General features: G+C 46.4%; 1 protein-coding gene across 1 annotated transcript; it reads right to left on the bottom strand.

Annotated features, from left to right (window-relative positions):
* Positions 1 to 61: 61 nt before the first annotated feature.
* LOC140906184 (uncharacterized) lies at positions 62 to 9,137 on the bottom strand. The gene is made up of 3 exons (XM_073329678.1): positions 8,495 to 9,137; positions 7,447 to 7,906; positions 62 to 134 (listed from the first exon to the last, which is right to left on the bottom strand). Exons 1-3 carry the CDS (start codon positions 9,075 to 9,077, stop codon positions 62 to 64), a joined length of 1,116 nt encoding a protein of 371 aa, XP_073185779.1. The 5' UTR covers positions 9,078 to 9,137.
* Positions 9,138 to 17,412: the final 8,275 nt, after the last annotated feature.

Genomic DNA, 17,412 nt, shown 5'->3' with positions numbered 1-17,412 from the left:
CTTCCCCTAATCCACATGGTCTCTCACTGTGGAGTTTTGGAGGCATACTATTATTTTCTTCCTATAATTTGAAGCTAGACACAGTGGGCGATATCCTTTGTTGGTGTGAATCAGTGTCATTGACGTCAGTGACACTGTACAATGGAAATCAATTGAGCTATGCTGATTTGCACCAGCTGAAGATCTGGAAAAACGACTAAATAAAATACTTCTTTTTTATGTAGTTTTTGTTATTACACAATTTAAAAAAATCCTATTTGCGACCCAGCAAAAACCAGGTGGTGACACAAAATGAATTGCACTTGCCCATTTGTTGGGAATCATTCTGCTAGGCTATTCACCAGTAAACACAATGCATCTCCGTCCATAGATAAAGCCTAATCCTATAGATTTAAAATCTTACTCATATTAGGGTGAAACTCATCTCTCCCTGCATAGAGACTAAGTAATTCATCTTTATGCAGAGTACTAAAATGCAGGTAGGAAAAATGAATTCATGAATTCATCTTTCAACCACAGACAGGCCATGGAGCTACAATACAGTCCTTTCATGGACACTGTTCCAATCTAAGAGCTGAAAAATCCATCACTGCACCTTCACTCCCCCTGTGCAGGTGTTTGGGGACTGGATCTACACAACAGGTTGGTTCTTATGTGTCTTGCAAAATGATTTTGCTTGAGGAGTGTGCTAAAGAAATCACTGAATGATCACAATTACCTTTAAAAACATTTGGGTGGTTAATGGAAAATTAAATCCAGATTTTCAAAGTTTTTAAATCATATGGGTGTGTTGATGAAATTATCTTGTCTAAAGAGATTCAGCAATGAGACCTTTTTACAATGAAATTATCATGTGACTAATTTGTGTACACAAAATTGAGTTAAATATGTAAAAAGTAAAAATAGAACAATGTATATTTAATATATTCTCTTTATGAAGAGAGCACAGTTTCAGGCATCGAAATGTGTGCTTTGTATTTTCTGTCCCATTGGTCTTGTCCACAGGGCATAAACCATGGGACCTTTCTTCTTAAGATTTTTCTACTGAGTAAAATTTTCTAGGCATGAGCAGGTATATCAGAAGTGACAAAGTTAATATATAGTACAATCAACTGCCCATCTAGGTTAGCCTTCTGTACTCTGTGTCCATTTACTAGTAGTAGTCATGATTGATTTGGTAGTGGTTTCCCACATAGAATCATAGAACTGGAAGGGACTGGTCCAGAGGTCATCTGGTCCAGTCCCCTGCACTCAAGGCAGAACTAAGTATTGTCTAGATCATCTCTGACAGGTTTGTCCAACCTGCTCTTAAAAATCCCCAATGATGGAGATTCCACAACCTCCCTAGGCAATTTATTCCAGTGCTTAACCACTCTGATAGGAAGTTTTCCTAATGTCCAACCTAAACCGAACTTGCTGCAATTTAAGCCCATTTCTTTTTGTGCTATCCTCAGAGGTTAAGAAGAACAATTTTTCTCTCTCCGCCTTGTAACAACCTTTTATGTACTTGAAAACTGTTATCATGTCCCTTCTCAGTCTTCTCTTCTCCAGACTAACCAAACCCATTTTTTTTCAATCTTCTCTCATAGGCAATGTTTTCTAGACCTTTAATCATTTTTGTTGCTCTTCTCTGGACTTTCTTCAATTTGTCCACATCTTTCCTGAAATGTGGCTCCCAGAACTGGACACAATACTCCAGTTGAGGCCTAATCAGTGCAGAGCAGAGCAGAAGAATTACTTCTTGTGTCTTGCTTTCAATACTCCTGCTAATACATCCCAGAATGATGTTTGCTTTTTTGCAACAGCATTACACTGTTGACTCATATTTAGCTTGTGATCCACTATGACCCCCCAGATTCCTTTTCCGCAGTACTCCTTCCTAGGCAGTCATTTCCCATATTGTGAGGCTATTCCTCATTCTTTGAATCTAAGCCCTGGTCTACACTAGGACTTTAGGTCGAATTTAGCAGCGTTAAATCGATGTAAACCTGCACCCGTCCACATGATGAAGCCCTTCAATTCGACTTAAAGGGCTCTTAAAATCGATTTCCTTACTCCAACCCTGACAAGTGGATTAGCGCTTAAATTGGCCTTGCCGAGTCGAATTTGGGGTACTGTGGACACAATTCGACGGTATCGGCCTCCGGGAGCTATCCCAGAGTGCTCCATTGTGACCACTCTGGACAGCACTCTCAACTCAGACACACTGGCCAGGTAGACAGGAAAAGAATCGCGAACTTTTGAATCTCATTCCCTGTTCGGTCAGCGTGGCAAGCTGCAGGTGACCATGCAGAGCTCATCAGCAGAGGTGACCATGCAGAGCTCATCAGCAGAGTTGACCATGATGGAGTCCCAGAATCGCAAAAGAGCTCCAGCATAGACTGAACGGGAGGTATGGGATCTGATCGCTGTATGGGGAGAGGAATCCGTGCTATCAGAACTCTGTTCCAGTTTTCGAAATGCCAAAACCTTTGTCAAAATCTCCCAGGACATGAAGGACAGAGGCCATAACAGGGACCCGAAGTAGTGCCGCGTGAAACTTAAGGAGCTGAGGCAAGCCTACCAGAAAACCAGAGAGGCGAACAGCCACTCCGGATCAGAGCCCCAAACATGCCACTTCTATGATGAGCTGCATGCCATTTTAGGGGGTTCAGCCACCACTACCCCAGCCGTGTTGTTTGACTCCTTCAATGGAGATGGAGGCAACACGGAAGCAGGTTTTGGGGACGACGAAGTTAGCTCACAGCAAGCAAGCGGAGAAACCGGTTTTCCCGACAGCCAGGAACTGTTTCTCACCCTGGACCTGGAGCCAGTACCCCCCGAACCCACCCAAGGCTGCCTCCTGGACCCGGCAGGTGGAGAAGGGACCTCCGGTGAGTGTACCTTTTAAAATACTATACTATAAAATACTATATAAAACTATGGTTTAAAAGCAAGCATGTGAAAGGTTTAATTTGCCCTGGCATTCGCGGCTCTCCTGGATGTACTCCCAAAGCCTTTGCAAAAGGTTTCTGGGGAGGGCAGCCTTATTGCGTCCTTCATGGTAGGACACTTTACCACTCCAGGCCAGTAACACGTACTAGGGAATCATTGTACAACAAAGCATTGCAGTGTATGTTTGCTGGAGTTCAAACAACATCTGTTCTTTATCTCTCTGTGTTATCCTCAGGAGAGTGAGATATCATTCATGGTCACCTGGTTGAAATAGGGTGCTTTTCTTCAGGGGACACTCAGAGGTGCCCGTTCCTGCTGGGCTATTTGTCTGTGGCTGAAGAGAAATATTCCCCGCTGTTAGCCATGGGGAGGGGGGAAGGTTGAGGGGGTAGCCACGCGGTGGGGAGAGGCAAAATGCGACCTTGTAACGAAAGCATATGTGCTATGTATGTAATGTTAAAGGCAAGGTTTACCCTGAAAGAGTGTAGCCACTGTTTTATAAAATGTGTCTTTTTAAATACCACTGTCCCTTTTTTTTTCTCCACCAGCTGCATGTGTTTCAATGATCACAGGATCTTCTCCTTCCCAGAGGCTAGTGAAGATTAGAAAGAAAAAAAAACGCACTCGTCATGAAAGGTTCTCTGAGCTCATGCTGTCCTCCCACACTGACAGAGCACAGACGAATGCGTGGAGGCAAATAATGTCAGAGTACAGGAAAGCACAAAATGACCATGAGGAGAGGTGGCGGGCTGAAGAGAGTAAGTGGTGGGCTGAAGAGAGTAAGTGGCGGGCTGAAGACAGGGCTGAAGCTCAAATGTGGCGGCAGCGTGATGAGAGGAGGCAGGATTCAATGCTGAGGCTCCTGGAGGATCAAACCAGTATGCTCCAGTGTATGGTTGAGCTGCAGCAAAGGCAGCTGGAACACAGACTGCCACTGCAGCCCCTCTGTAACCAATCGCCCTCCTCCCCAAGTTCCATAGCCTCCACACCCAGACGCCCAAGAACGCGGTGGGGGGGCCTCTGGCCAACCAGCCACTCCACCACAGAGGATTGCCCAAAAAACAGAAGGCTGTCATTCAATAAATTTTAAAGTTGTAAACTTTTAAAGTGCCTTGTGGTATTTTCCTTCCCTCCTCCACCACCCCTCCTGGGCTACCTTGGTAGTCATCCCCCTATTTGTGTGATGAATGAATAAAGAACGCATGAATGTGAAGCAACAATGACTTTATTGCCTCTGCAAGTGGTGATCGAAGGGAGGAGGGGAGGGTGGTTAGCTTACAGGGAAGTAGAGTGAACCAAGGGGCGGGGGGTTTCATCAAGGAGAAACAAACAGAACTTTCACACCGTAGCCTGGCCAGTTATGAAACTGGTTTTCAAAGCTTCTCTGATGCGTACCGCGCCCTCCTGTGCTCTTCTAACTGCCCTGGTGTCTGGCTGCATGTAACCAGCAGCCAGGCAATTTGCCTCAACCTCCCACCCCGCCATAAACGTCTCCCCCTTACTCTCACAGATATTGTGGAGCGCACAGCAAGCAGTAATAACAGTGGGAATATTGGTTTCGCTGAGGTCTAAGCGAGTCAGTAAACTGCGCCAGCGCGCCTTTAAACGTCCAAATGCACATTCTACCACCATTCTGCACTTGCTCAGCCTGTAGTTGAACAGCTCCTGACTAGTTTCAGAGTAACAGCCGTGTTAGTCTGTATTCGCAAAAAGAAAAGGAGGACTTGTGGCACCTTAGAGACTAACCAATTTATTTGAGCATGAGCTTTCGTGAGCTACAGCTCACTTCATCGGATGCATACTGTGGAAACTGCAGAAGACATTATATACACACAGAGACCATGAAACAATACCTCCTCCCACCCCACTGTCCTGCTGGTAATAGCTGTCCAGGCTGCCTGTGTATGGCTTCATGAGCCATGGCATTAAGGGGTAGGCTGGGTCCCCAAGGATAACTAAAGGCATTTCAACATCCCCAACAGTTATTTTCTGGTCTGGGAATAAAGTCCCTTCCTGCAGCTTTTGAAACAGACCAGAGTTCCTGAAAATGTGAGCATCGTGTACCTTTCCCGGCCATCCCATGATGATGTTGGTGAAACGTCCCTTGTGATCCACCAGAGCTTGCAGCACTATCGAAAAGTACCCCTTGCAGTTTATGTACTCGGCGGCTTGGTGCTCCGGTGCCAAGATAGGGATATGGGTTCCGTCTATAGCCCCACCACAGTTAGGGAATCCCATTGCTCCTGGCCACGTCGGCTGGGAGCGCCTGGGCAGACATGGGCGCAGGGACTAAATTTGGAGTGACTTGACCAGGTCATTCTCTTTAGTCCTGCAGTCAGTCCTATTTAACCGTCTTATGGTGAGCGGGCAGGCGATACAGACTGCTAGCAGTAGTACTGTACCATCTTCTGCCGAGCAGCCATGAGATGTGGATGGCATGCAGTCTTTCTGCACCGTCTGCTGCCTGCCAAAGATGTAAAAGATAGATGGAGTGGATCAAAACAAGAAATAGACCAGATTTGTTTTGTACTCATTTGCTTCCCCCCCTCCCCTGTCTAGGGGACTCATTCTTCTAGGTCACACTGCAGTCACTCACAGGAAGGTGCAGCGAGGTAAATCTAGCCATGTATCAATCAGAGGCCAGGCTAACCTCCTTGTTCCAATAAGAACGATAACTTAGGTGCATCATTTCTTATTGGAACCCTCCGTGAAGTCCTGCCTGAAATACTCCTTGATGTACAGACACCCCCTTTGTTGATTTTAGCTCCCTGAAGCCAACCCTGTAAGCCGTGTCGTCAGTCGCCCCTCCCTCCGTCAGAGCAACGGCAGACAATCGTTCCGCGCCTTTTTCCTGTGCGGACGCCATACCAAGGCAAGCATGGAGGCTGCTCAGCTCACTTTGGCAATTAGGAGCACATTAAACACCACACGCATTATCCAGCAGTATATGCAGCACCAGAACCTGGCAAAGCGATACCGGGCGAGGAGGCGATGTCAGCGCGGTCACGTGAGTGATCAGGACATGGACAAAGATTTCTCTGAAAGCATGGGCCCTGCCAAGGCATGCATCATGGTGCTAATGTGGCAGGTTCATGCTGTGGAACGCCGATTCTGGGTTCGGGAAACAAGCACAGACTGGTGGGACTGCATAGTGTTGCAGGTCTGGGACGATTCCCAGTGGCTGCAAAACTTTCGCATGTGTAAGGGCACTTTCATGGAACTTTGTGACTTGCTTGCCCCTGCCCTGAGGCGCATGAATACCAAGATAAGAGCAGCCCTCACAGTTGAGAAGCGAGTGGCGATAGCCCTGTGGAAGCTTGCAACGCCAGACAGCTACTGGTCAGTTGGGAATCAATTTGGAGTGGGCAAATCTACTGTGGGGGCTGCTGTGATGCAAGTAGCCCATGCAATCAAAGATCTGCTGATATCAAGGGTAGTGACCCTGGGAAATGTGCAGGTCATAGTGGATGGCTTTGCTGCAATGGGATTCCCTAACTGTGGTGGGGCTATAGACGGAACCCATATCCCTATCTTGGCACCGGAGCACCAAGCCGCCGAGTACATAAACTGCAAGGGGTACTTTTCGATAGTGCTGCAAGCTCTGGTGGATTACAAGGGACGTTTCACCAACATCAACGTGGGATGGCCGGGAAAGGTGCATGATGCTCGCATCTTCAGGAACTCTGGACTGTTTCAAAAGCTGCAGGAAGGGACTTTATTCCCAGACCAGAAAATAACTGTTGGGGATGTTGAAATGCCTATATGTATCCTTGGGGACCCAGTCTACCCCTTAATGCCATAGCTCATGAAGCCGTACACAGGCAGCCTGGACAGTAGGCAGGAGCTGTTCAACTACAGGCTGAGCAAGTGCAGAATGGTGGTAGAATGTGCATTTGGACGTTTAAAGGCGCGCTGGCGCAGTTTACTGACTCGCTTAGACCTCAGCAAAACCAATATTCCCACTGTTATTACTGCTTGCTGTGTGCTCCACAATATCTGTGAGAGTAAGGGGGAGACGTTTATGGCGGGGTGGGAGGTTGAGGCAAATCGCCTGGCTGCTGGTTACACGCAGCCAGACACCAGGGCGGTTAGAAGAGCACAGGAGGGCGCGGTACGCATCAGAGAAACTTTGAAAACCAGTTTCATGACTGGCCACGCTACGGTGTGAAAGCTCTGTTTGTTTCTCCTTGATGAAACCCCCCGCCCCTTGGTTCACTCTACTTCCCTGTAAGCTAACCACCCACCCCTCCTCCCTTCAATCACCGCTTGCAGAGGCAATAAAGTCATTGTTGCTTCACATTCATGCATTCTTTATTCATTCATCACACAAATAGGGGGATGACTACCAAGGTAGCCCAGGACGGGTGGTGGAGGAGGGAAGGAAAATGCCACACAGCACTTTAAGCACAGCACTTTAAAATTTTACAACTTTAAAATTTATTGAATGACAGCCTTCTTTTTTTTGAGCAATCCTCTGTGGTGGAGTGGCTGGTTGGCCGGAGGCCCCCCCACCGCGTTCTTGGGCATCTGGGTGTGGAGGCTATGGAACTTGGGGAGGAGGGCGATTGGTTACAGAGGGGCTGCAGTGGCAGTCTGTGCTCCAGCTGCCTTTGCTGCAGCTCAACCATACACTGGAGCATACTGGTTTGGTCCTGCAGCAGCCTCAGCATTGAATCCTGCCTCCTCTCATCACGCTGCCGCCACATTTGAGCTTCAGCCCTGTCTTCAGCCCGCCACTTACTCTCTTCAGCCCGCCACTTACTCTCTTCAGCCTGCCACCTCTCCTTCCGGTCATTTTGTGCTTTCCTGTACTCTGACATTATTTGCCTCCACGCATTCGTCTGTGCTCTGTCAGTGTGGGAGGACAGCATGAGCTCAGAGAACATTTCATCGTGAGTGCGTTTTTTTTTCTTTCTAAGCTTCACTAGCCTCTGGGAAGGAGAAGATCCTGCGATCATTGAAACACATGCAGCTGGTGGAGAAAAAAAAAGGGACAGTGGTATTTAAAAAGACACATTTTATAAAACAGTGGCTATACTCTTTCAGGGTAAACCTTGCTGTTAACATTACATACATAGCACATGTGCTTTCGTTACAAGGTCGCATTTTGCCTCCTCCCACCGCGTGACTACCCCCTCAACCTTCCCCCCTCCCCGTGGCTAACAGCGGGGAACATTTCTGTTTAGCCACAGGCAAACAACCCAGCAGGAATGGGCTCCTCTGAGTGTCCCCTGAAGAAAAGCACTCTATTTCAACCAGGTGACCATGAATGATATCTCACTCTCCTGAGGATAACACAGAGAGATAAAGAACGGATGTTGTTTGAATGCCAGCAAACATACACTGCAATGCTTTGTTGTACAATGATTCCCGAGTACGTGTTACTGGCCTGGAGTGGTAAAGTGTCCTACCATGAAGGACGCAATAAGGCTGCCCTCCCCAGAAACCTTTTGCAAAGGCTTTAGGACTACATCTAGGAGAACCGCAAATACCAGGGCAAAGTAATCCTTTCACATGCTTGCTTTTAAACCATGTATAGTATTTTAAAAGGTACACTCACCAGAGGTCCCTTCTCCGCCTGCTGGGTCCAGGAGGCAGCCTTGGGTGGGTTCGATGGGTACTGGCTCCAGGTCTAGGGTGAGAAACAGTTCCTGGCTGTCGGGAAAACCGGTTTCTCCGCTTGCTTGCTGTGAGCTATCTACAACCTCCTCCTCATCATCATCTTCTTCGTCCCCAAAACCTGCTTCCGTATTGCCTCCATCTCCATTGAAGGAGTCAAACAACACGGCTGGGGTAGTGGTGGCTGAACCCCCTAAAATGGCATGCAGCTCATCATAGAAGCGGCATGTTTGGGGCTCTGACCCAGAGTGGCTGTTCGCCTCTCTGGTTTTCTGGTAGGCTTGCCTCAGCTCCTTCAGTTTCACGCGGCACTGCTTCGGGTCCCTGTTATGGCCTCTGTCCTTCATGCCCTGGGAGATTTTGACAAAGGTTTTGGCATTTCGAAAACTGGAACGGAGTTCTGATAGCACGGATTCCTCTCCCCAAACAGCGATCAGATCCCGTACCTCCCGTTCGGTCCATGCTGGAGCTCTTTTGCGATTCTGGGACTCCATCATGGTCAACTCTGCTGATGAGCTCTGCATGGTCACCTGCAGCTTGCCACGCTGGCCAAACAGGAAATGAGATTCAAAAGTTCGCGGTTCTTTTCCTGTCTACCTGGCCAGTGCATCTGAGTTGAGAGTGCTGTCCAGAGCGGTCATAATGGAGCACTCTGGGATAGCTCCCAGAGGCCAATACCATCGAATTGTGTCCACAATACCCCAAATTCGAGCCGGCAACGTCGATTTAAGCACTAATCCACTTGTCAGGGGTGGAGTAAAGAAATCGATTTTAAGAGCCCTTTAAGTCGAAATAAAGGGCTTCATTGTGTGGACGGGTGCAGGTTTACATCGATTTAACGCTGCTAAATTCGACCTAAAGTCCTAGTGTAGACCAGGGCTAAGAAATGTTGCACCTAAGTAATTGTTCTTATTGGAACAAGCAGGTTGGTCTGGCATCTGATTGATACATGGCTAGATTTACCTCGCTGCACCTTCTCTGTGAGTGACTGCAGTCTGACCTAGAGGAATAAGTCCCCTAGACGGGGGAGAGGGGGAAGCAAATGAGTACAAAACAAATCTGGTCTATTTCTTGTTTTGATACACTCCATCTATCTTTTACATCTTTGGCTGGTAGCAGACAGTGCAGAAGGACTTCAAGCCATCCTCATCTCATGGATGCTCAGCTGAAGATGGTACAATAGGACTGCTAGCCATCCTCATCTCTTGCCTGCCTGGCAGAAGATGGTACAGTACGACTGCTAGCAATCCGTATCGCCTGCCTGCTCACCATAAGATGGTTCAATAGGACTGACTGCAGGACTAAAGAGAATGACCTGGTCAAGTCACTTCTAATGTAGTCCCTGCACCCATGTCTGCCCAGGCACTCCTGGCCGATGTGGCCAGGAGCACCTCGGACATGATGATGACGGCTACCAGTCCTATTGTACCATCTGCTGCCACAAGGTAATGGGTTGCTGCTGCTGTGTAGCAATGCAGTACCATGTCTGCCAGCACCCGGGAGACATACGGTGACAGTGAGCTGAGTGGGCTCCATGCTTGCCATGGTATGGCATCTGCACAGGTAACTCAGGAAAAAAGGCGTGAAACGATTGTCTGCTGCTGCTTTCACGGAGGGAGGGAGGGAACGGGGGGCCTGACGATATGTACCCAGAACCACCCGCGACAATGTTTTAGCCCCATCAGGCATTGGGATCTCAACCCAGAATTCCAATGGGCAGCGGAGACTGCGGGAACTGTGGGATAGCTACCCACAGTGCAACACTCCGGAAGTCGATGATTGCATCGGTACTGTGGAAGCACTCCGCCAAGTTAATGCACTTAATGCACTTAGAGCATTTTCTGTGGGGACACACACACTCGAATATATAAAACCGATTTCTAAAAAAACGACTTCTATAAATTTGACCTAATTTCGTAGTGTAGATATACCCTAATAGGGCATTTGGTTCCAGCTAAAGGACACTACCTCAGGCATATTCCTCAGATTGGAAATTATATTTTTATCAGTGAATTTTACTTAAAACTTTTCAAACTAGGATCTGTATGTATATTAACCAATCTACGGTATTGAGTTATATCCTGATTGTACATATGCAGCCAGCTCATCAGCTGGTAGAGTAAATATGCATTGACTTCAGTGATGCTATGTTGATTTATATCATCTGAGAATGTTGCTGTGACTCTAGAGGATCCCAATGCCAACAGGCAAGGGGCTCCCTAGTATGTAGCAGTAAGTCTCAGATGGCCTGACCAGTTCCGTGTACGCCAACTCACTGTTGTCATAATCTGTACCTAAAAGGTGTCATGTAAGCTATCATATGTGATCTGGTAACATGCTGGTCATTAATATTATTGTATGGTATACATATGGGTGACATATGAAAAATTATAAATGTGCTGGAAATATGATGTTAAAATGTGTTTGGCAGGTATGGCTTAAGTCACCCCGCCCTAGACAAAGGAATGTAGTCAAGCCTCCTTGAATGTGTCTCCAGTGTAAATCGAACAGAGAGACAATGAAAGTACATTTACATAAAAGGTAAACAAAACCATCCTACCGCGTGGGAAGATAACTACTTAATTATCATGACAGGGGAGGAGATTACAAAAATTAACAAGGTGTCAGCTCCCTGGGGGACCTGGAGAGTAATTCTGACTTTGAAAAGAAAAATAAAATGCTCAAAGAGAAAAAGACATTCTGGAATCCTTCATGTGAAAAGACAAAGAAACCAAGTGTTTTGAGCTCTTTGTTGGATTCTGGCTAAGAACTGGCCAGCCACACCAGAAATACAACTGTGGTGAGAAATCTACTTTGAACATAAGGCTTTAGTTTCTTAAATTAGGTTTTAATCTTAGGAGAGTATTTTTACTTTTGTTTGTAACCATTTCTATCTTAAGACCTTCTACTTGGCATCACTTAAATATCTGTTTGTTAATAACCTTAATTTTGTTTTATTACACTGCCATCTTGGTGTAGCATTTCAAACTGAAGAGTAAAATCCTCAGCCAAACTAACAGGCTGGTGCTGTGTACTGCCTCTTTAAAGGAGAAGTGAACTTGATAAGCGTTGTGACTGCTACAGTGAGAGGGGCTGAGCACTGCAGAGAAGATGGTTTTGAGGAGATTGGGGGCTGGAAGTGTTGTTGAGGTCCCACTGCAAAGCGTAATTGGGCAGTGGAAGCCAGTGAGACCTTCTTGTTTGTGTGCTAGCTGTTGGTGTCAAGGCTGAGAGCTGCAACAGGATAGCATTTAAGGCACCCAGAGTTGTAAAGCAGGTATTGACTGAATCCCTTACTAGCCTGGGTGAACGCTAAAGCACACTGGCTTCTATGTTTGACAGAGCCATTGCCTCTGGATAGCTAGTGGCAAAATCCACTATGACCAAGATATGGCTTCCTTCTTTGGGTAGGATGTGGCTTAGGGCCCACAATGTCTAATGTGACCTTAAAAATGCCTCTTTTATCACAGGCAAGTGGTATAGAGGAACTTTTGGGGGTCCTGCAGTTCTCTTTCTCTTCTGGCATAAGTCACAAGATCTGCAATAGTCTTTTACATTATGCTGTATCCCTGGCTAGTAAAAATTCCCTTTTAACCTAGCGTAGGTGCTCTGTGCCTCTGACTGACCAGCAAAAAGGTAGTCATGGGCTAGCAACATTGAGTCCCCTTAATGCTGGGCAGGCACAACTAGTTGCTTGGAAGGTTTCCCAACATTTTTATCTTTATCCACTGGCGCTTTCCTGTACAACATTCCTCCCTCTTCAAAAAAATCTTCCCCTATTCCCCCTCACTGAGGTTCCCTCCAGTCTAGGATGTGTCCCCTTATGCTTTCTAGCATAGGGTCTTCCCTATGCTCATCTGCAAAATGCTAGTAGCTGACAGTTGCTTCAGCTACAGGAGTTAATTCCTCCAAAGATCCAAAGGCATGCTAATTTTCTCTGCTACATAAGAGTTGGTATCAACTCCTCCCACACCTGAAAGCACACTGCTTCCTTCTGCTGAGCTGGAGCTGGAAGAGTCTTCCTGATACCAGAGAAATTCCCCAAATTTTATATAAGAATGGCCCTACTGGGTCAGACCAAGGGTCCATCTAGCCCAGTATCCTGTCTTCCGGCAGTGGCCAGTGCCAGGTGCCCCAGAGGGAATGAACAGAACAGATAATCATCAAGTGATCCATCCCCTGTCGCTCATTCCCAGCTTCTGGCAAACAGAGGCTAGGGACACCATCCCTGCCCATCCTGGCTAATAGCCATTGATGGACTATTTTGTATCCCTGGCTTCCATTTTAAATAGGCAAGAGTCACTCCACCATTAGAAGCTGCAGGTCACATAGCACTAAAAATAAAATTGGCAGGAAAACCAAAGTAAGGGAAAGGTCAACAAATCATAACTCTGAGGTAAAAAGGGTTGCAGGCTAAAAATAGAACTGACAGTTTGGAATGATTGGAATGTTTGGCATGTGGGCAGTTGGCATGCTTCCAAGAAAGATCTGACAGGAAGATATTAGCAGAAGGGTCTAGAAAGTTCTGACAGGACAGTGTAAGTTTGTGTGTCAGTGGGCAGCCAAGGGGTTAGGACAGAGGTGGGCAAACTACGGCCCGCGGGACACTCCTGCCTGGCTCCTGAGCCCCTGGCCCGGGAGGCCAGCCCCTGGCCCCTCCCCCGCTGTTCCCCCTCGCCCGCAGCCTCAGCTAACTGCCGGCGACGCAATGCTCCAGGTGGCGCGGCGGGGCTGTGAGCTCCTGGGGCAGCGCAGCTGCAGAGCCTGGCCTGACCCGGTGCTCTGTGCTGGGCGGTAAGGGGGCAGGGAGCAGGGTGGGTTGGATAGAGGACAGGGGAGTTCGGGGGGGATGGTCAGGGGTGGCGGGGTGGGTAGGGGTCCGGGCGGTCAGAGGGCGGGGAACAGGGGGGTTGAACAGGGGCAGGGGTTCTGGGGGGGGCAGTCAGGAAGGAGGGGGGGATTGGACGGGGCGGTGAGGGGCAGGGGTTCCGGGGGCAGTCAGGGGACAGGGAGAAGGGGTTGTTGGATGGAGCACGGGTCTGGGGGGGGCAGTCAGGAAGGAGGGGGAGGGTTGGATGGGACGGCGGGGGGGGCAGTTGGGACAGGGGTTCTGGGGGTGGTCAGGGGACAAAGAGAACGGGTGGTTCGATGAGGCAGGGGTCCTGGGCGGGCCGTCAGGGGGCAAGAAGCAGGAGGTGGGGGGGAGTGGATAGGGGGTGGAGGCCGGGCTACGTCCCCCTCCCCTAACCGGCCCTCTGTATAATTTCCGAAACCCGATGCAGCCCTCAGGCCAAAAAGTTTGCCCGCCCTGGGTTAGGAGCTGACAATAAAAAAGCAGCAGAAGGACAGCAGCAGAGGGAGTCCTGCCCTGCCACTGGAATGCAGACACACAGACTGGGACACAGAGGGAGAAAAGGCAGAGACCTGAGCAGAAGGCAGTGAGGCCAGTAGACAGAGTAAGCCTGTCAGTCATAATCATAGCATGGTATAGTGCAGTGTTAGTATGCATGTGTGTGTGCTTGTGTTAATGAAGATGTGTGAATGTCTGTTAACTGTAAAAGGAATGTATATATGTAAAAGTTAAGAAACATTTAAAAGCTGCTGTCAGTGTCCTGTGGAAGATTGGCCATCTGAAGCAGGGTGCAGCCCCTTAGAAGCATAGAAGTATGTTATTGCGGTTTAGAGTGCTCTTTAACTTGCAAGGGATTTGTGTTTTAGGTTATTATTGTATTAGGGATTGTTATTTGAACCAATAAAAAGGTGCCTTGTTTTGGAAAGACTATTGTTTTGTGTCAATCATTTTTCGGAAGGCTCTATCTGTGTTTTCCAGGTATTTCCGTAGCCATCCAGGAGACCCATACCTTAGGAGAACAGATTGGTCAAATAATGGGCTCTTTTGAGGAAACACTTGGTAAACCTGGGAGGGGGCAATAGGTGAGATAATCTGTGGATACCCTAATTCTGTTTTTATGGTAACACTCCCATCCCCCCACAGCAGTTTCTTTTGCTTTACCATTTCCTTCTCGGATTACAGAACAATATTCCTTTTTCTATTGGTTACAATATTTACTACTTTGGACATGTTCAAAATATCATTTCCCACCACCATTTCCACTGCAATACAGTCCAACTCCCCTACTTTTAAGGGGCCCTCAAAATCTTCCTATTCCCAATGCACATTAGCTAAATGCAGAGGAGTTTTATATTTTTCCAGTCCCAGGAGTTCTACACCTTCACTCTGCAGCACATCAGACCCCTTGACCATACTTTCCCTGCAGTTAGGCTGATTGGCCTAGAGTTCTCTGGGTCCTTTTTGTCCCCCTTATTTAAGACACGTACTATGTTTGCTCTTCTCCAGTCCTCTGGGACCTCACCTGTACACCAGAAGTTCCTGAAGATAATTGCTTAGGGTTCTGAGATTGCTACAGATAGATCCTTAAGTACCCTTTTACTTGTAGTTGAACCAGACAGAGCATGTCTTTTAGAAATACATTCAACCTTGCTTTAAATTTGACTCAAATACATTTGACTATGATTACAAGGCAAATAGGAGATACGACATAATTTATAACCTGAGACCATTGACAACTCGTGGCATGAAAGTAGAACTGTATGGTAGCCAAACAATAGTGGTTTGGGATTAATATAACGAAGTGAAACAAACACTTTCAACTCAATAACATAGAATCTAAGGATTTATAGTATATGTTTAATGTTTTTGGTTAATTAAATAACAATGTGAAGTAGGTATTAAACAGTACAGCCAAATGATATGTGATTATATGATGTACTTTTTATTGATTTGGTTCAGGGCTTACTGGGGAGATAGACAAGTCAATGGGATTTAAACTCCTAAATCACCTTGAAAATGGGACTTAAGCTCCTCAGTCACTTAGGTGCTTTTCAGTATTTCATCCAAGATTTTAAAGGCCGCAGGGTAGAAAAGGATTGTTTTTAATGTGGCCCAAGTCCACAATCAAAGTTACTGAGTATCTGAGGTCTATCCAATTACTGTCTCCTGCCAGGTTTTATGTAACTGAGTCATTGACTCACTAGAAAATTCTGACTACTTTTAAAACCCTGTTATCAGGAACAGGACAGGGAGTCAGGAGACCTGGGCACTGTTGGATTCAGATTCAACACTCAGCAGATGGGTCTCACAAATCTTAATAAAGGCAAAACACTAGTAAATAATGATTAGTTACTCATAAGTGAGAAGCTTACCCGGACAACACCACACGGTCACCTCCAGCACCAGACAATTCACAGATTCAGCTTCCCTTTATCTAGAATGACAGGTTTCAGAGTAGCAGCCGTGTTTGTCTGTATTCGCAAAAAGAAAAGTACTTGTGACACCTTAGAGACTAACAAATTTATTTGAGCATAAGCTTTCGATGAAGTGAACTGTAGCTTATGCTCAAATAAATTTGTTAGTCTCTAAGGTGCCATAAGTACTCCTTTTCTCTTTGTCTAGGATGACATTTAAAACGTTGGGGTTTTTTATGTATGTATTAGTTTTTTTATTTTTAATATTTTTACCCCTGTGTAAGGTTTTTTTTGTGCTAACTCAAACCAGTTATTTTTAGCTTTGATTGCTGTATTTTTTGTTTCCACAAACATAATTACTTTCCTTTTCTAAAAAACATATGCTCAACACTAAAAATTACTCTGTACTTTTTACACCCGCACAGTTCTGCTCACAATTAAGCTGTTAAACATTATCAAAACAAACTCTGTCACTTTCTGATAGAAATCAACACTAAATTTTGTTTTGTTGCTCTTTCACAGGCCAGTCCAACTTTCTATCTCCCTCTGTTCTTGTTCTGGTGCTGTTGGGAAGAGTGATCTAACAATGAAGAATCAAGCAAGATGGGGACATTTATTTCAGTGTTGCCTTTATACTAACTTTGTATTAGGTCCTTGAAATGTAAAGAAGCATCACTAGCCATTTTCAAACCTTGGGTCAGGGGCTGAAACCATATTTGAATGACAAAACAGCAAATTATGAAGGAATCTAAGGTGGAGATATTTGAGTATGTCAGGATGTAGGACAACCAGACACGACTGTACAATTTATGGAATTTTCTAGGGTCCTTTCATATCTGCATACTGCCCAGACAATGAATTTATCCCCCCCAAATCCTTGTGAAATAGGGAAATCCTATTGTCCTTTGTGGCAAGTGTTAGGTAATATGTTAAGTTAATGTTATTTTATGTAGGGGGATTTGGGAAATTAAACTTGTGGTTGAACATGTGACAGAGATTTATCATCTGAGAACTCTGTAATGGCCCATTTGGTTTCTAGGAGACATCATGGAATGTGTGTTCAAATTCCAGCAGTTGGGTGAGGACTCTTGGGAAGGAAGAGCTGAGGCTTGCCAGCTGGAGGTGAGTCTAGCCAGGATCTCAATGAAGGTTGCCAAGAATGGATTCACTAGACATCAGAGACTAGTCCATTGGGGATTGTATGGGCTCAGGCTACTGGGAAAGTGGTACTGAGCCCAAGTTCAGAGGATGTCAGATCCAGCAGCTTCTGAGACGGAAGTCTGAACTGGGTTCTGGTAATAAGACTTGCCTGTGCTTGAGAATGTAGCTGTTGAAGGGTAACTGAGTTTGTTCATGGGTTTACTTGTAATTGATAAAGTAAGAGTTCATTAAACGACTCTGGAATGGATCTGTGGTGACTGGGTTTTCCTCCAGTGGCCATTGAAGACCACCTACCATACTTATCCATGAGCACCTTGCTCCTGGAGACCGAGTCCTTGGAATGAGGGAGCAGAGTGAGAGGTGACACAATATAATATTTGCAAGTGCGAAGCTTGGTGGTGGCAAAAGTTAACGGAGTCCAGAGCGTAGAAA

Source organism: Lepidochelys kempii, chromosome 2 (assembly GCF_965140265.1).
Source record: "Lepidochelys kempii isolate rLepKem1 chromosome 2, rLepKem1.hap2, whole genome shotgun sequence".
NCBI classification, from domain to species: domain Eukaryota; kingdom Metazoa; phylum Chordata; order Testudines; family Cheloniidae; genus Lepidochelys; species Lepidochelys kempii.
The sequence above is the reverse complement of the archived record's forward strand: the minus strand, read 5'-3'. Positions and strand labels throughout refer to the sequence as shown.